General features: G+C 36.3%; 1 protein-coding gene across 8 annotated transcripts in view; it reads right to left on the bottom strand.

The window, feature by feature from the left end:
- LOC132123966 (phospholipid-transporting ATPase IB-like) overlaps positions 1–19,029 on the bottom strand; it is a 55,779-nt gene that overhangs the window by 16,155 nt on the left and 20,595 nt on the right. For all 8 annotated transcript variants that reach the window (XM_059534658.1, XM_059534659.1, XM_059534660.1 and 5 more), the window contains 15 exons: positions 18,865–18,953; positions 18,671–18,715; positions 18,474–18,549; positions 18,258–18,363; positions 17,344–17,426; positions 17,203–17,252; positions 17,044–17,113; positions 15,882–15,966; positions 15,649–15,788; positions 13,951–14,089; positions 12,824–12,888; positions 6,421–6,593; positions 4,215–4,398; positions 3,834–3,944; positions 196–270 (listed from right to left, as the gene is read on the bottom strand). In XM_059534658.1, coding sequence (XP_059390641.1) covers positions 196–270; positions 3,834–3,944; positions 4,215–4,398; positions 6,421–6,593; positions 12,824–12,888; positions 13,951–14,089; positions 15,649–15,788; positions 15,882–15,966; positions 17,044–17,113; positions 17,203–17,252; positions 17,344–17,426; positions 18,258–18,363; positions 18,474–18,549; positions 18,671–18,715; positions 18,865–18,953 — 1,491 coding nt within the window. The remainder of the gene's footprint in view (positions 1–195; positions 271–3,833; positions 3,945–4,214; positions 4,399–6,420; positions 6,594–12,823; positions 12,889–13,950; positions 14,090–15,648; positions 15,789–15,881; positions 15,967–17,043; positions 17,114–17,202; positions 17,253–17,343; positions 17,427–18,257; positions 18,364–18,473; positions 18,550–18,670; positions 18,716–18,864; positions 18,954–19,029) is intronic.

The raw sequence follows: 19,029 nt of genomic DNA on the forward strand, positions 1-19,029 counted from the left end.
CTTTCTCACATAATTTGCCTCAATGCATTCTGGGATAGTTTTTTCTATAAATGACACATGGGATGCTGCCAAACCCTTGTCAGGAGTGTACCTTTGGTGCCTTAAAATGCTACACAGGTAGGCAGCGAACTATTTTTTATGTAATGTTTGACTATAAAATGTAAAAAAGATGAAGACAGACACGCATACACGTACCACATTATACAGGCCAATGCACCACCTCTCAAACAGGATCTGTCCAGAGAAACCATTTACAAACGCAAACCAAAGCTGAAGAAAAGAGAGATGGAAGCGTGTTTAAAATACAGAAGTGAAGATAAACAATACTACAAAGATACAACATCAAACTCAAGGCAGAGGTCAATTCACACAAACAAAAGCCTCCACACACACACACACACACACTGACTCATACACATGTACACTTGCTGTCCATCCCCCACAATGTCTCTGCTATGAAGACAAAGACAGTATGTGAACTTTGACCTTTAAAGCTCTTCTTTGCTGGAAGCTAATCCCCCAGTGAGAACCCTAAAACGCCCCTATCCCCAAAACACGGGCAGATGTGCATGGACAATCACGTTCCACAAATATAAAGACATCTAAACATTTAACCTTTACCCAGCTCTTCCTGTAACACACACACATCGACACACACTCCAACACACAAAGATATGGTCCTCGGGTGAATGAAGGGGGCACTTTTCTGCACCTGCCGCCATTTTAGGGGGTGGCACAGCTGACAAATGCTCCAGCACACAGAACAGTGACCCTGTCAGTAAAGCTCACACTCTACCTAGCGCGCGCACACACAACACACACTTACAGAGTGCTTGGATGACAGTGTATCTGGTATGCAGTTTTGAACTGGAAGGACCCAGCCACTATAGATAGGGGTCAGCGGCTCTTTGTCTGTGTCTGTGAGAGTGTATGTGTATGTGTGATGGAAAGCAGAGACTAGAGGGGGCATCTCATTTATCACTGTCAAACACTTCCATAAACAGCTGCAAGCATTCTACTTAATGTACGCAAGGGTGTCGTGTGAAAAAAAGGCAAGCAAAATGAGAAGAGAAGAAAAACAAAAAAAAGTGTGTGAGCATGTTTGTGTGTAAGTGGATCAGGGCTTATTTGATGACTCTCTTTAAAAAGTGATCTGAACTCATTCAAAACATTCCAAAGGCAAAACTATGCTGTGCAAAGAAAAGTTTGCCCAAAAATAAATGAAAAATGCACTTCCACTCATGTCATTCCAAACACGTATGACTTCCTTGAAATTCAATGTATATTGATATTTGTGTGTGTATGTATATGTGTGTGTGTGTGTGTGTGTGTGTTTACATATACATACATATATGTGTGTGTGTGTGTGTGTGTGTGTGTGTGTGTGTGTGTATATATATATATATATATATTAGAGGTGGGCATAGATAATTTTTTTTAATCTAGATTAATCTCACTGTAATCTTGGAATTAATCTAGATTAATCTAAACTAAAATGGCTCATTTGAATTCTGCCGAAGGCATTCAGAATATGTGTGCTACCTAAATAAAATAATGACTAAAAGTAAGTCTTTTAGAAAGGGTTTCTCAAGCCAGGTGGTGCATTAGACCAGTGGCTCATCTCCTTGTGACGAGTGGGGCGGGGCCGAGAGACGTGGGAACAGGAGCGAGGCCGGTGAAGTGATTGGAAATGAGTGACACCTGCTCGACCCACCGGTCTGGAGTCCTACGGAGGAGAGGGAGGGATATAAAACCGGAGCGACGACAGTGACGGACGAGAGAGGACCAGGCCTGGACTTTATTTTGTATTTGGTTTTTATTTCCCATGTTAACGGATTCCAGCGCTCACGCGGTTGCAGTCCGTCGGTGTGTTCCAGGAGTGGTGCGTCTGCAGCAGTGCAGCGATCGTTCATACACCGAGTAGCGGACTGCAAACGCGTCCTGTGTGAAAGCACAATGAGTATGAGTCCGTGCTGCTTCAGCACCACATACGAGACGCACACGGACTGCATACGTACGCACTGCAGACAGAGTATGTGTGAAACAGGCGTGCGTCTTGTCGAGGTTTCCATTGGGAAGTTTCGTAAAAAAAAAAAATATTCCCCTGAAGCAAACCCGGCCGCTTCAGCTGCATCCATGTTAGCACGTCACGTTTGATGTGGTCATTTCACAGTAGGCATACACATAGGTTCGAAGACTCATTCTCGCCCCCTACAGTGCAATTCGGTTAGGCATACATCTGTGCTAAAATATCAAGGTGAAAGTCATCATAGCTCGTATAGACCCAGCTCCCAACCCAACCCAAAGAATAGATTAACGGCGATATTTTTTTTTTAATCGCCCGATAAGAGTCTCACGTTAATCGCAGCACGTTAACGGCGATAACGGCCCACCACTAATATATATATATATATATATATATATATATATATATATATATATATATATATATATATATATATATATATATACAGTACAGACCAAAAGTTTGGAAACATTACTATTTTTAATGTTTTTGAAAGAAGTTTCTTCTGCTCATCAAGCCTGCATTTATTTGATCAAAAATACAGAAAAAACAGTAATATTGTGAAATATTATTACAACTTAAAATAATAGTTTTCTATTTGAATATACTTTAAAAAAATAATTTATTCCTGTGATGCAAAGCTGAATTTTCAGCATCATTACTCCAGCCTTCAGTGTCACATGTAACATCCAGTCTATCACATGATCCTTTAGAAATCATTCTAATATTCGGATTTATTATGAGTGTTGGAAACAGTTCTGCTGTCTAATATATTTGATGAATAAAAGGTTAAAAAGAACTGCATTTATTCAAAATTAAAAAAAATTCTAATAATATATATTCTAATAATATATTTTCTTAACTATCACTTTTTATCAATTTAACACATCCTTGCTGAATAAAAGTATTAATTTTATTTAAAAAAAAGAAAAAAAATTATTGACCCCAAATTACTGACCAGTAGTGTATATTGTTATTACTAAATATTTATATTTTAAAAACATAGTTTTTTTTTTTTTTTTTTTTTTTACTATTTAATTATCAAAGTATCCTAAAAATATTAAGCAGCAGAACTGTTTCCAACTTTGATAATGAATCATCATATTAGAATGATTTCTAAAGGATCATGTGATAATGATCCTAAAAATTCAGCTTTGCATCACAGAAATAAATTATTTTTTTAAAGTATATTCAAATAGAAAACTATTATTTTAAGTTGTAATAATATTTCACAATATTACTGTTTTTTCTGAGTTTTTGATCAAATAAATGCAGGCTTGATGAGCAGAAGAAACTTCTTTCAAAAACATTAAAAATAGTCATGTTTCCAAACTTTTGGTCTTTACTGTACACATACACACACACACACACACACACACACACACACACGCACACACACACAAATATTACATACTCCATGCCTGGAAATAGCAATTTTAAATCTCCCTTATATTTCCAGGTTTTCTTTCAAGCCTTCTGAAGTCATTTTATAGCTTTGTGTGAGAAATTTACATTTTCTGAAAATACTGCCATCCGCTGTTGCTATTAAATCTCACAACAAAACACATACCAGAGGATTTTTGAATCATTAATTTCAGACTTGGCACTATTTAGTCAGTTTGTTCTGCTTTTCAAACAAAGCATGGAACACACTGTATGGAAAGGGAAGTGTGAAATTCCTGTCTAAAATCTCCTTTTGTGTTTTAAAGAAGAAAGAAAAGCATACAGGTTGGAAACATGACAGATGATGACAGAATTTAAATTTTTAAGTGATCTACCCCTTACACATTGCGATTTATGTACATACCTCTATGATGTACAGAACCACATTCTTGTAGAAGCAGTACAGGATGCATTTGGTGACCCGGTTGTAACTCCAAGCCCCGTGAACCAATAACAACTTCTCCAGGTATGAGAACTAAAGAGAGCGAGGTTGAGAGAAGAATTAGTTTGCCCGCAGGAACACATGTGATCCATTACTGCAGGAGCAGCTACCCGGATACAACAGCGCTTGTGGGCAAAAGACTGCTGTGTGTTTTGTGTTGTGGTAGTGTAATTACATTTTTAAAGATGAGATGTGTGTGTGTGTGTGTGTGTGTGTGTGTGTGTGTGTGTGTGTGTGTGTGTGTGTGTGTGTGTGACTGAGCCACAGAATAATGAATTACATGAGTGTGCTTGTGTGTCAGACCTGAGCTATAGAGTAGTCAGATGAGTTGGTGGCTTGCATGCCCTCGTTCCCACTGATGCCCACTCCCACGTGTGCCGTCTGTATCATGCCCACATCGTTAGCTCCGTCTCCGATAGCCAGCGTGATGGCCTTCACATGCTTCTTCACCATGTCAACAATCTCGGACTTCTGCAACGGAGACACCCTGAAAGAAAAACATGACAGAAGTTACATCCCAGGAAACAAGTACTATACAACATCCCAATTGACTAAAATCTGCTTTATATGCATGTAAATAATGTCTGAATCTGTCCATTAAAGTGACAACATCATTAGACAGCAATAGAGAAGTGCAAAGTGACCAAGAGGTTTGGTGTCATGAACAATTTGGATGGCAAAGTGATTCCATTGGCTGAAAGAGCTTTTTATGGGTACTCTATTCAGCGCCTGATTAGAAATCCTACAAAAATGTATTATGAGGCATGGATTTGAATCAATGGATGGATAAACATAATGAGAGTATATTAAAAATACCTTCATTGAACAAAAAATTTGAGTTTGGATCATTACAGTAAGTAAGTGATGGCAATTGATGACAGAATTTGCCTTTTTAGAGGAACTATTTCTTTAAGTTCTGTCACAAAAAACAGTATTTAAGAAATAAATTGTAAAATTAAACACTTCATTTTATTAAACTGAAGCTTTATAATTAGCTTTTAGCCCAGACGTTGTACACATACATTCAAATACACACACACACATACATACACATATATATATATATATATATTTTTTTTTTTCATAAGTATTGTTGTAAGGATTGTTTCTAATTATCCAGTCATTATCCAGATCATAGTCATAGTTTGGTAACTCCATTGGTATCTACAATATTCTGGAAAAACAAAATAATAGTAAAAAAAATTTTTTTTATAATCTCCCAATAGAAGATGTTGGATCTGATAATGATTTCCAACAAAATGAATGACCATTGACATACATTCACTTTTATTAATTTAGCAGCTGTTACCCAACAAATGAGAAATGCTACAACATAAATACTTAACCAAAAGGACACCCGTAACATTAGAAGTGCTGCAAAAACAAAGTTTTCAAAATTGGCAAGAAAAGTGTGAGCTACTAGAGACGTATGATCTCTCTAATAGCGTGGGCATGGTATACTCATAAAAGTCGAAAATCGAAAAAAGACAAATCCCCCCCAAAGCACTTTCTCTTGTCATTTTGTTGATCGATTCCACCCTTTTTCCACTATAACTCTATACCTCACAAAATCACAGTGAGCCGGGGGGAGATCTGAGGCAGTAGACAGATAAAAGGCTGGCTAATGTTCTTCATGGTGGAATTGAGCAGAAAATAAGAAGGTTAAAGCAGCTCTTTAAACAAACAGAGTGTGAACTCAGGAAACCATGCATGGAGCGCACACACACGCACAGATGCAAACTTTCTCTTCAACACACACACGTTTGTGCTCCTCTCTGCTGGTTGTCGGAGGATTTGTGTGGTTCGGGACAGTGTGGGGGGTGCTGCAGGGGTTTGTAGGGCCTTGGAGACCACAGTCCGGATATGGACTTCATGCAACAGCAAGTCAACAACTCCCTCTCACAGATGGAAACACACTTTATTATCAAATCAGAACTGTCTGTGGCTCACTGCACGCTTATTTATATTCAGATTATGTTCAGATAAACATTTACAGTACTCAACAATGTGATGTGAAAGACTGCATTGTCTACCGGTGTGTGAGAGTGTGTGTGAGTGTATAATGACAGTAAGTGAGTCATTAGTTTGACATTTGCACAGAGCTCAGTGTATTACATTACCTCCGCATAGCCTCTCTGTTCCGGAAGCCAAGTGCTTATTTTCAGCAGTTATTAAGCCACTCAGGGCAAGACACAACCTTTCATGAAGACGCACACACAAGCACATCCAAGCAGAGTAAAATCTATCATTTTGAGAAATAAAGGTAGATTTTGGGGTGGTGGGGGGCTTACACACATACACACACACACACACACAGAGCTGTTCAATGCTAATACCTGAATTAATACCCAAAATAAATAAAAAGCAGATCCCTTTTATATCTTAAATGTTTCTACCTAACAACAATGCAATTATATGGTGGGCAAACTGAGACTAATGCATTTGAAAATCTTGTTAAAAAAGTTGAACATGCGTCATTTTTATGGGTGTTTGTGTCTATATACAGTACCTGCAGCAGATGACGGCCTTGCAGGACAGTGCAAGGTCGAGGAAGGACTGACGCACTTCGAAAGAGAGGGCGTATTTGAGTGTCTGTCCATCTATGATGAGCGCTAACTCATTCTCCTTCCTCAGACTGTCACCCAGCGAGGAGCAATGAGATGTTAGTGTGGCCCTGGTTGCCTGGGGGGCAAAAAGGGAGAAAAAATGTATGACCACACATACTAAAAACCCTTAAATATTTATATAACAATACATTCATATTTGTCAGTTTTACGGTTTAATTTCTATACCATGTCTATTGCTATATAAAACCACTTCAATCCTTTCCTGAGAAACATGCCAGCACACATTTATTTCCCTAACAGTACGCTTCACACACTTCTCACACACACACACACGGATCACACGCACATATCAGAGCAAGAGCGTAATGCCAAAGGAAGTTGAAGGGGATGTTTTAAGTGGTGTCATTGGGGCTGTTAGCGCCACAATCTCACACACACACACCTGTTACACATCATCCTGTCACCCGAGACACTCTAAGCCCTTAAAGGACTCAAAAGCATGAACTGTTGGCCAACAAGAACTTTATACAGGAAGAGAGAAAGAGAAATATGATAAATTAAGGAGGAAGGGAAGAAAGGAACGGAAAGTTTATCAAGAACTTAATGCTAGCTAGTTATAATTTTATAAAAAAAACAACAGGTATGTTTACATTTAGATAAGTAGGGAAACGTGTGTGTGTGCGTGCGTGAATGCATGAATGAGACGAAAAGACACAGAGAGATAAAAAGAGAGGGTGAAATATGTGCGTGTGTTTATTGAATTGTGGTTGCAGGCGGTTTCTGACTGAGATCTTGATAATGGGACAGAATCGCTAATAGAGAAAACAAACATCCTTCAATCTGTAACAAGAACCATGTGGACGACGCAGCACGCAACGAGGCACGGCGCTGGAGGCCACACACGCATACACACACAAACATACATGAACGCAGCTGTTGAAGTCTCTGTCAGAGCTATGACAGACTGTGTTTAACACAAAGGATGAATTCAATCCATACTGCCGACTCCAATCAATATCTTTCTGGATCTATTGCTCTGCTCCAAAACTCATAAAAAGGCATAAATTATGGTGCTTTATCCCAGAATGCCCTGTGCTGTCCACGTGAATGGCGCTTAATTGTACCGAATGTGCACTTAAAAGTATGTTTTTTAAAAACTATTTGCAGATAGAATAATCTAAATGAAATAAAAGGCCACTTAAGTGTACTTTCATGACTTAACACACTTTTTTTTATACATTTTGTAATAACACAAAATATAATTGTACTTTACATTTTAAAATATAGTTTTATGGTTTAAAGTACACTTAATTGATGCATTAAACTAAAACATACGTAAAGCATCTGATTATAATTCAACAATTATTATCAATAATCATTTAAAAGTAAATATTTTTGAAATGTACTAAATTAAATACATAAATACACACACACACACACACACACACATTCGACAACTCAAAAATAAATGTGTAAAATGTAATATAAATTTGAAGCATAATATATTTTCATTTAATTGTAAATAACGTGCATTTTAATGTTTCAAAACATTACTTTCAGTTTGCACTTAAGTATATTCGTAAATTAATTGCATATATTAATACCCAAGTAGTCTTTTTAAAAGTATATGTACTTTTTTCCCAAGAGTGAGCTCAGTGAAAAATAAATAATAATTTCAAGATGGTGGACAAAGCAACAGGATATATTAATAAACACGCAATTTCTTTCAATGCTGAAAAGTGTTGCTGAAAATAGCCCATACAAATTGGATATGTTATTTATTGTCTGTATTTGTATGCTTCTATTGATTATTTAATTGTTAGCTTAGCAACATGCTAATATATTGAAACTAACGCAAGTTGAGTCTACTGTGTTTAAGTTTCTGTCTATGTAGAGCATTCCAAGGTGATTAGGACGTTCCCTCAGAAGGCAGCTGCCTATGTAGGCAGGAGAGTGAGGCAGCTTGAGGTTTTGGGAAACAGTTTATAGCAGAGCTGAGATCAGCCATCAAGATTCCTGAGTAACTAGAGCTCATCTCCTCTCCTCAGCTCAACCCGAACATGTTTAGCCTGCTAATGTGTGTGTATGTTTATCTTTTCATTCAGGAATTCCTGTTTGCTTTCACCTTTCCCGGGAAAACATAAGGGAAAGAAAAACAGAAATGTAATGGAAGAATTAAGACTGATTATTGATCAAGGGAGTGCTGAAAGTCAAAGTATTTGTGTGTGTATAAACAGTGGCCTAAGAAAACTGCTACTGGTAATTCATTACCAACTAAATTTCCCAGTTTAAAAGACAGCTCTCTCTTTTCCGCTCTCTCTCCATTAGACACTCACGACAGGTTCGATTTAGTATTAACTCTTGAACTCCGAACCAGATGTGTCAATGTGTCTCTCTCCAGGGTGTGAGTTTATAAATCTTTATCTGGGACTAACAGGACTGTTTGCATATCTTATTTATTTAACAATTAAACGACCATATTAATGACCTCCTAAATGTTTGTGCATGAGTGGGTGCGTGGGTTTGTGTGTGTGTGACCAATTAGCTTCGCGTTGCAGTAAACATCCTAATACTCCAACACAGAGGTGCTAATAAGCCTGAAGAACGTGCCAGTCAAAGCTCACGCTACCACAGCTGCCAAATCTTCCACAGTCACCAAATCCTAATCTCTGGACAAACGAAACCATGAACACAGAATTCATTCAAGATGTACAGTTTTACTGACTTTAATGCTATTACTTAAAAAAAAAAAAAAGCAAAAACATACAAATAAATTAATTCATTAGCAGAATTAGAAATTATAATAATGTTAGATTTCTGAAATTAATATATATGTACTTTTGTTAAATTAGTATGTGAGTATTGTTAATTGTTCATTATTGATTCTAAATTAATTTTAAAATGTTACTGAACTGAACCATATTAAAAACGGTTACCACTCAAATATATTTTAAAAGCAACATTAATTGCAAATATTTAATTGCATTATAGTAGATGTTTTATCAGTTTTTTCACACTCACAGGGGTTCAACTGACAAGAAAAGGTTGGGAACCCTCACTATATAGTATGTAAAACAAGTAGTGTCGGGGATGTGAGATGCAGCCAGTGTGTTGAATGATTTCGGATGGTGATTAGATTTAAAGAGATATTTGATTGACAGGAAGGGATGAGTGGACAGAGAATACTGGACAGCTGCTGGTAATGCACAGATGTTACTCTGTAATTTCAAGACCTCTTCCTTAGAAATCCTGATGAGGCACTCTAGAGAAAACTAATGTTTTACCCATTAATAAGGACTTATTTAAATTCCAGACTTCCCCTATTTTGGATGTGCTGTGCATTTTTCTATGTCATTCCCTGACAGATATCAGAAGTGAATGTATTTCATGATCCAAGATAAATGTTATTTTATGTAGGTCTTTGTGCTGGGAACTGAATAGAGTACATGTTCTCACAAACACACATACATTTATAGAAAAGACTACTGTACAAGGTCGCACACAGACACACACACACACAGACTGCAGCTTTGTTGTGTTCTCAGGTTCCTGCGAAAGGTATCTTATCACATTTATATTTAGAGTAAGAAAGGCCCCTTTGGTGTTGCATATCACAGATCACATTCTCCATTCATAGAGAAATCACACACACACACACACACAAGTGAGTGAGACATTAAGCCCAACTGCTGTGACATGACAGGTCACCTTATCTGTTCAGTGGCAGTGTAGCAACAAGGCAGTTTATAAACAGCATAAGGCAATGAGGTCTCTCTTTTCTCTCAAACACACACACACACACACACACACACAGAAAGAGAAAGGGTCATGGCTTATATAATAATATATATATATATATATATATATATTACAGAATTACTATATAATTACTTTATATTATAGAATTATATACAGTATAGAGAAAAACAATTCTTCAAAAGTTTATATTTTAAAGCATTCAGCAAGAATGCATTGAATTAATCAAAAGTGAAAGTACAGACATTAAATGTTTTAAATAGTATATAAATATTCTTATAAATGTTTTCAACTTTCAAGGAATGGTTCACTTAATAGTTCCTTTCTTGCCATAAAAGTTCATAGAAACGACATAGTCTAAATAGGCCAAAAAACAAAACAAATTTGGTTTTTGACTTGGAATATAAATCGTATCAACTACAATTATGGTACTTGTTTTTGGAGTCACTATAGCTGCATGAACCTTCAAAATGATCATCTTTTGCATTTCACAGACAAAATATCCTCATACGAGTATGGATGGATCGACAACAAACTATGAGAAAATACTAATCGAATTTTCATTTTAGTGTGAGCTACCCCTTTAAATGCCAAAAAAAGCCCCATACTTACAAAACAAACAAACATGTGGATACCTGTGTGTTACCTGGCCCCTAAATAGGGTGCGTGACAGAGAGATTTCGATCACATGTCAGCCGTCTTGTGCATGCGCTGTCTTTTGTATTACACAAAGAGAACAGAAAAGAGGAACACAAACTGTGTGTGTATGATTAATGATGATTACAGAGAGTATGTTTGTGTAAGTCATGTAATGCAGGCAGTGTGACAGCAAATGTGGAACGCAGCCTATCAGAAAGATCAGACAGACAGCAGTGTGTGTGTGTGTGTGTGTGTGTGTGTCTGGGAAAGAAAGAACAAATATGTGTGGGCCATGGAAAGAATTTGTGCGACAAAGGAAGGAGGCAAAGAAAATGTCTGGGTAAGAATGCCTCTATGTGTGTTACAAGGACACCAGCTGTCTGAATTGGATCATGTGTGTATGGGTGTGTGTGTGTGTGTGTGTGTCACAGCAGAGTGACAGATGGAACTTGTCACAAGTCTGAGTCAAAAGCCATCATGTTTACCCAGGAGGCTGTGCTGGCAGAATTTGTTTTGACGAGATTGAGCGCCAAAAGGAGATCGTGTTACTCCTCACCCGATACACACACTTATGCTTGAACACACTCTATTGCACACACTGTTCCTGTAAATTTGGGAGCCACTGACAGACGAAGGAGGAGTTGTGTGACAGGAGAGACAGAGAAAATCGACCGATCATACCATCAACAACAATGAACGTATTTGTGCATTATATAGACGAAAGACATGGAGGAGTGTGATGTGTTGGCCCAACTGTGCGTTACACAAAACGACAGCTGTCACACACTCGCTCTCATTCACACACTCCATATCTTCCACACAGACACGCACAGCTGTGTCATTAGGCTCATGTGGGTTATTTTAAGAGCTAAGATAAGAAAGAATTCCTTTGGAGATTTTAACCGAAACGAAAGCTGCCCATCTCCTCAAATATCAATCTTTACTATTCTTTTTTACTAGCTGCATTAAATATACAATTAAAAGGACATTCAATCAATCCCATAATGTGGTTGGACAACTTTCAAAAGCTCAATACTGATTACTGCAAATGGCGGCCCATTAGAGGCAGAAACAAATACAACACTATCATTTATTAATTGCCGTACATTGCAACCTCTTTTTTTTAACATCAACAAATAAAAAAGCGACATGGCAGGTAATTATTGATCAAATAAGAATAGTTAATACACACTTACAAAATAGATCCATTTCTGGATGCTGATTGGTCAATTCATCACAGCAGCTGCCATTAAATAAGTAGCACAATTTTTTAATGTAATAGCATTTTGCAGTATTATTTTAACATAAAATGTTTGCTTGTTTTACTCTATTTTTGATCAAACAAATGCAGCCTTGGTGAACATAAGGACAATGAAAATACGATGCAGAACATTACTGACAAAAGTTTTCTCGGAGATCTGCGACTTTACGAGCTCTCTATCATGACTTTTTTGCCAGAAATTAATTAACCTCGTGTGTGTGAGAAAAACAGAGAAGTTGACGAAGTCGAGAGTAGATGAAAAATAAGGAAAACATTATCAAAGAGACGCAATAAAACGGATAGCTATTATAATTCACCCTTTAAAACTGGAATGATGAGTATTTGTTAAAGCATTTTTTCTTTAAAATCATCCTAGAGAACAGAAACATTCCTCTAACTGAAAAAAACACCTGTGTGTGCTTTTCAGCTTTTTCTCATGTGCTTTTATGTCATATCATATATGAGTGTGTGTTCTACTCATATGTGTATCCATACGATCCATCACGCTTTCATTATGTTCTCAATGATGACACCAGACACCTTAATTACCTTCACCTGTACGAGAACAAAGACACACACTTCCCTCACCTGTCCACACCCAGCGCCCTCCAGAGACAGAGTCTGAGAGCACTTAACACACACACACACACACACACACACACTCATATAAAAACACCATATGTACTCACATCCAGGGAATCTTCATTGACGATGATGAGGGACATGCCATGTGACACCAGCTTACAGGAGTAACCTGAGACACAGAGAACAGTTACAGTAGAGGTGTTACACAAAGCCACACATACACGCCCCGACAACAACTTAACCTCTTTGTGTATCTGTCATTACCCACTAACACCTGTCTTCTGTCCACTGGTTCATCTCCAGTCTCACCCAATTTATTTAGAGCTGTCTGTCTGCAGGACCCGCCTGTCTGCCTATCGCTCTATCCTTCTGCGATAGATTTCAATAATCTAGGAGTCTGTTTGTGTGTTTACAGTCAGTGTCTGTTTGATTTTGTATTGTGTTGTGTCATTGTACTTCCTTGTCAGCCTACTTTAAAGCAGCTGCCTGTAATTTACTATGAAATTAAAATACAAATAAGTATTTTAGCTTAAAAATATAATGTACTATAGAGTAAAAAATACATTATGTTTAATATAATTAAGATTTTTTTTTTTTAATAAGTCATGAATGCTTGCCAAGGCTGCATTTATTTGACCAAAACTATAGTAAACACAGTAATACTGTTAAAAATAACCATTTTCAGTTGTAGTATATTTTTAAATTGTATTTATTCATCTGAGGTCAAATGTGAATTTTCAATAGCTATTATTACAATATGAAAAATGAAAAATCTATCACACTTTCCTCAATAAATAATAAATAAACAATAAATAAACGGTTCAGCAGCAATAATAATTTATAATAAAGGAGTACCAAATCAGCATATTCGAATGATTTCTGAAGGATTGTGTGACACTGAAGTCTGAAGTAATGACTGCTGCAAATTCAGAATTCAAACACTTTCATAACATTTTCAAAAAAAACAATTATTCCACAAAAACAAATCAAAACAAAACAAAAACATTTCCAGAACATACATATTGCAGTGCTAGCTCACTCATTATATTTGGACAGGAATAAATGTTGAATATTAACGGTGTACATCACCCTGGGTGCCGCTGTGATCGTCCACAACAGCAACATTATGTTATATTATCAGTTATGGATGTCTTCATGAGTTAGAAGGTGTTATATTGTTGACATGACTTTGTGGTATTAATATATATATATATGCATGTATGACACACACCAATATTGATGGCCGTCTCCTGCTTGTCTCCGGTCAGAACCCAGATCTTGATGTTGGCTTTCATGAGTGTTGCTATGGTTTCCGGGACTCCTGCTTGCAGTCGGTCTTCTATTGCAGTGGCACCCAGCAACAGCAAGTTCTGCGTGAGACAAAAAACAAAAAAGAGGAACCTGAATTTTTGAAATTAAAATATATAATTTAAACTATAAAAATCTAAATGGTAACCTCCCCACATACAGTTCATTTGGACAGTATTAATTTTACCAAATTTATAAAAACTGTTTGTTTTTTGTTAGTTTTTTTGAGGAAATATACCATATTGTGTGTATGATAATGTTAATGACTAATTTATAGTGTTAAATTATATGTATCATTAAATAAACTAAAATTACAGATTTTATTGCATTTCTTGCATTCTTCAATACATTTACATTTTTAAATGATCACTTTATTTACAATTCTGCATCCGGTTCGCTAACTTCATAAAATGATTTGCATTATGATTTTAATGTATGGTTTACTGGGGGTTACTTTACTGACCCTTAAATCTTGATTATATTCTGGTCTTTACATATGATTTGAGTGCCTATTTTAAGTTTTCAAGTTGATGTGATTTTTAAACTTGTTTTATTCTCCAGTCTGCTTCCTTAAAAACGTAACAGCATACCCTTAACATTGTACAATTTGAAGTATCATTCATGCTCTGTAAAACCTCAAACCATAGCTGAAAAACACTACTACAGTAAATAAAGCCACACACAGAAGCATACAGAAATTCAGTAAATACAGGAAACCTGAACATCTTCCACACCTTCTCTTCTCCATCTTTTACCATGTCTCATCCAATTCTTTTTCATTTCTCTTTCTCTGTGTGAGAGTACGTGTATGTGGAAGAGTATTGGTGTATTATTGTGTGTGTGTGTGTGTATGCAGAGGTAACACAGTAGTGTTGTTGACTCTGGTTTTATGGGGCTCTTGGCAGACTGGTGCAGGTTATTATCCTCGCTGTGGTAAACCAACCCCTCCTCAGACTACTAATCTGGGCCAGAGCCCTAAAAAGCACACAAAACCCAACAAACTGGATTTTCACTGCTTCATATAACAGCGTCAGTGTCCTGAGGCTCAGATCTCTGATCAGCAGACTCAAAGCTTTGCAGTACTGTGTTATCCATCCAGTCTGATAGGAAGGCAGTGAGATTATAGCTTGTAGCAGTTAATGAGAGAACAACAGAGCACCACCTTCTGCACAATCGGAGTTCACGACTGTGAAAATGTAGTGTTACAATGCCACCTGTTGACCAGTCAAACCACTGCATCTGGAGCACAGCCATGAACAAAAGATGCTAGTCTCAGCATCAGATCAGAATCAATCCTGCAATAACAAGCTCGGAAATTTAAATTGGCTTAGAATAATCAGACATTATCGTCCACTAGTGTGGATATTAATATAATTATCTTTCTAGTTATAATTCTTGGTGTGTACCTTTAGGCTTTGTTCAGGTACAGTATTTCCATTCACACACACGCAAACACACAAATAAAATACATAATAATAGATATATAAATAACAAACATAAAAACATGAATGGTATATCTTTAAAATGTATTCATTCAATTATAATATTAATGAAATAAATAACTCCCAACTCTTGATCAAATATAATACTTGGTTCTTGGTATATAGCATATATTAGGTACCTTCTCTATGAGTTCGTAGCATTCCTCCAGTTTCTGCGCCCTGTCCTTTAGGACAGTGCTGACACGATTGTACTCCTTTAGCCATTCATGATAAGCGCCCTCTTCAAGGTCCACATATGCAAAACAAAGTGTCCGCAGCCCTGCACGTGCAAACAAATACAAACCAAAGCTGCACCAAAGAGAAGATCAAATGTTAACCTTTTAAACAATGAGAAGCTTGAGAAACTCTTCACCTTCTGTGGCAAACTGCTCCAGATGGGCCACGGTCAGGTCCTTATACTGTGACGTCTCATTCAGACGCTCAAAAATCACATTGTCCTGTGATACATACACAACATCACTATATTACAATGGCTTGTCCCATATAATTATAATATATAGACCGATTCAGAGTAGACATCACAGTTATGTCACTTGCAGCTGCGCGCGCATAGTGGTTGCAGAAAAACACTGGGTAAAATCCATGAAATAAGAGAAAAAAATAGATATTTTTGTGCCTTTTGATGTCAAGATCGGAATGCAAATAATTTTTTATAGAATACTGTCGTCAAAGACGCCATTTAAAGCTAAACTCTGACGTTTAAATTGACATATTTTGGATGAAAACTGCTATGATTACTCATTTGCTGTTCAATGATGTATTGTATTAACCCTACAAACCTTACTTTTAACATTTTTACATAACATTTATTTATTTTATCTCACAATTCAGACTTTTTTTCCTCGCAAATGCAAGTTTATATATCCAAATTCACAATTTATAACCCGATTTACTCAAAAATAGTTTGAGTTGAGTTTGTCAATTCTGAGGAAAAAAAACCCCCAGAAGAGCTGAGGGGAAATGAGAGAATGACGAGTTGTTTTTCCTTATTATAATTGTGAGATATTATCTCGGAACTGCGAGAATAAAGTCAGAATCTTGAAATATAAAAATCAAATTAACTTTTTTTATTATTATTCTTTTAATCCAGTTGAAAAACTTAATTTTCTGCCACTAGATAGTCTCTGCACACAAAAAATGCCATCCCTGTTTCGTATCTGTAAGACTATCCTACTATCGAACGTCAATTTCATTGAATAACAGTGCGTATCGCTGAGTGACAAGCTCTTGTAATATGCAATGAACATTTTGAAAATGACATCTAATCAATATAATCGACTGTATCCGTGTAATTCTCTATCCGTAAAGGCTATTCGCTCCCGGGTTTTCTGCAACCATGATGCGCACGCATCCTGAATGTTTACAAACCTAAAATTGGTTTATTACAACAATTTTTTTTTTTTTTTTTTTTTTAAAGTATTACACAATATTACTATTTTTACTGTGTTTTGATCAAATACATGCAGTCTTGGAGAGCAATGCTATGCTAATTATGTGGTTTATGTAACACACACCGCTCCCTTGCAATAAAGTCGAAGTTTTCCTGTAGGTGTTCTGACAATCACTGACATCCTTTTGCGATTGCTGCAAAAAAAGACAGACATTGAAACACAACATACAGGGTATTTGTGATGCTGTGATTGAGTATGTGTGAAGAGCTCACAGGTTCCTACCTGGAAAATTCCAGTACATTAAGAAGCTCATATGTCTGCTCTGTTCCTCTCTGAGAAACAGACATAAGAAATGCATGCATTAAATAGGAAGCACACAAAACGTTTTGGTTCATTATTAATAGCAAGAAAACACACACTTACCGCCTCTATGATGACTGAATGTGGCGTTCGTGCAGTAAAAACAAAGCCCAAACTTTTGGCTCCTTTAACCAGAGCTCCTTCATCTGAAAGCACAGGATTATGGAAACATCAGTTAAAAGTCCCCAAGGCTAAAAGAAATAAAACAAACACGGTAACATTGTAAATCTTTTCTATTTTTACATATATTTTAAAATGTCATTTATTCATGTGATGCAGAGCTGAATATTCAGCATGATCACTCCAGTCTTCAGTGTCACATGATCCTTCAGAAATTATTCTAATATGCTGATCTGGTGCTCAAGAAACATTTCATCAATGTTGAAACAGTTGCTCTGCTCAATATTTTTGTTGAAAATGTGATGTCCAGGATACATTCATGAATAGAAAAATGAAAAGACAGGATTTATTGAAATAAATGTTTTGTGTAACATTGTTAATTTGATGCATCCTTACTGAATCCAATCTTTTTAGAAGTAGTATGTGTATATATAAAAATATAAGTACATTTATATTAATATTTATATGACATATTACATTGATTAATTGATATTAGTACTTTTCTTTACACAAACTTAAAATAAATATTGTCTAATATTTTTTATATACATTTTTACACAAAAACAAAAAATTACACAGCTAAACTTGAAAGATTAAAAGGAATGGAAGAATTAAAATGTTTTTATTGTATTCTTTTTAGGTTTATCCCTTGCTTGGCAATCACAGCATCATGACATATAACTCATGTTGAATTATGGGTGAAAATTGTTAATTTTTAACTATTTTTGTGTTTTTCAATATATCATTTTTTTATTATATGAAAATTGTTTTCAGTGTGACAATTAACTGGTTTACTACTAAATCAAACTGTGAAAGCGGTTTCAAAAATTTAGAAACCATAAAGAAGGTTTTGGTACCTGGTGAGGAAGCCTGAAAGATAATTTGATTATCTTCTCGCTCAGGAACAACAGTATGACAAACAGCCATCATGGTCAAAAACTCACAAATCTGTGGGGATGTGGGCTATAGAGAAGGAAAGAAGGGCAGATTTGAACCATTAACATACTTAATAACTCACAAGAAACTGTGTTTTAATCTCCAATGTATGAAAACAACAGCTATAAAGTTCTTACATGATTCTTCTCAATGTTCTGGATAAGAGCAGGATCATCAAACTCAGTAGAATTCTGACTTGTAGAAGGAAGGTGACTACAAAAAATAAAAAAAAAACAGAAATGAGAGAACATCAAATAATAATGCACATTATCCTCTTAGACCTGCATAATATTCACTAGGGTACAAGACAGAGATAGAATCAGCGGTATCTGACCTAAAGTCCTCCATGGATCGATCGCAGTCCAGGTCTGGGAAATGCCTGCAGACAGCATTATAGATCAGTGGCCACTCACACCAATATAAACAAAAAGTATCAGATCAATGCACGCTAATAGAGCCAGAACGATGCAAAGAGCAAAGATAACGTGAGTGTATTGATATATGAAATCAAAGGAACACTACAATCACCCGTATGTAATTCCAGCTATCGTGCACTTCTTAAAATGCATGATGTTGCAGGTGAGAGTGCCGGTCTTATCTGAAAATAGATATTTTACCTAAAAGAAGAAAAAGACAGTGAATGAGATGTATTGGAGTCGAGGTAAATAAACATTTGGAAGAGTTAACGGGAGG

This window comes from Carassius carassius, chromosome 42, assembly GCF_963082965.1.
Source record: "Carassius carassius chromosome 42, fCarCar2.1, whole genome shotgun sequence".
NCBI classification, from domain to species: domain Eukaryota; kingdom Metazoa; phylum Chordata; class Actinopteri; order Cypriniformes; family Cyprinidae; genus Carassius; species Carassius carassius.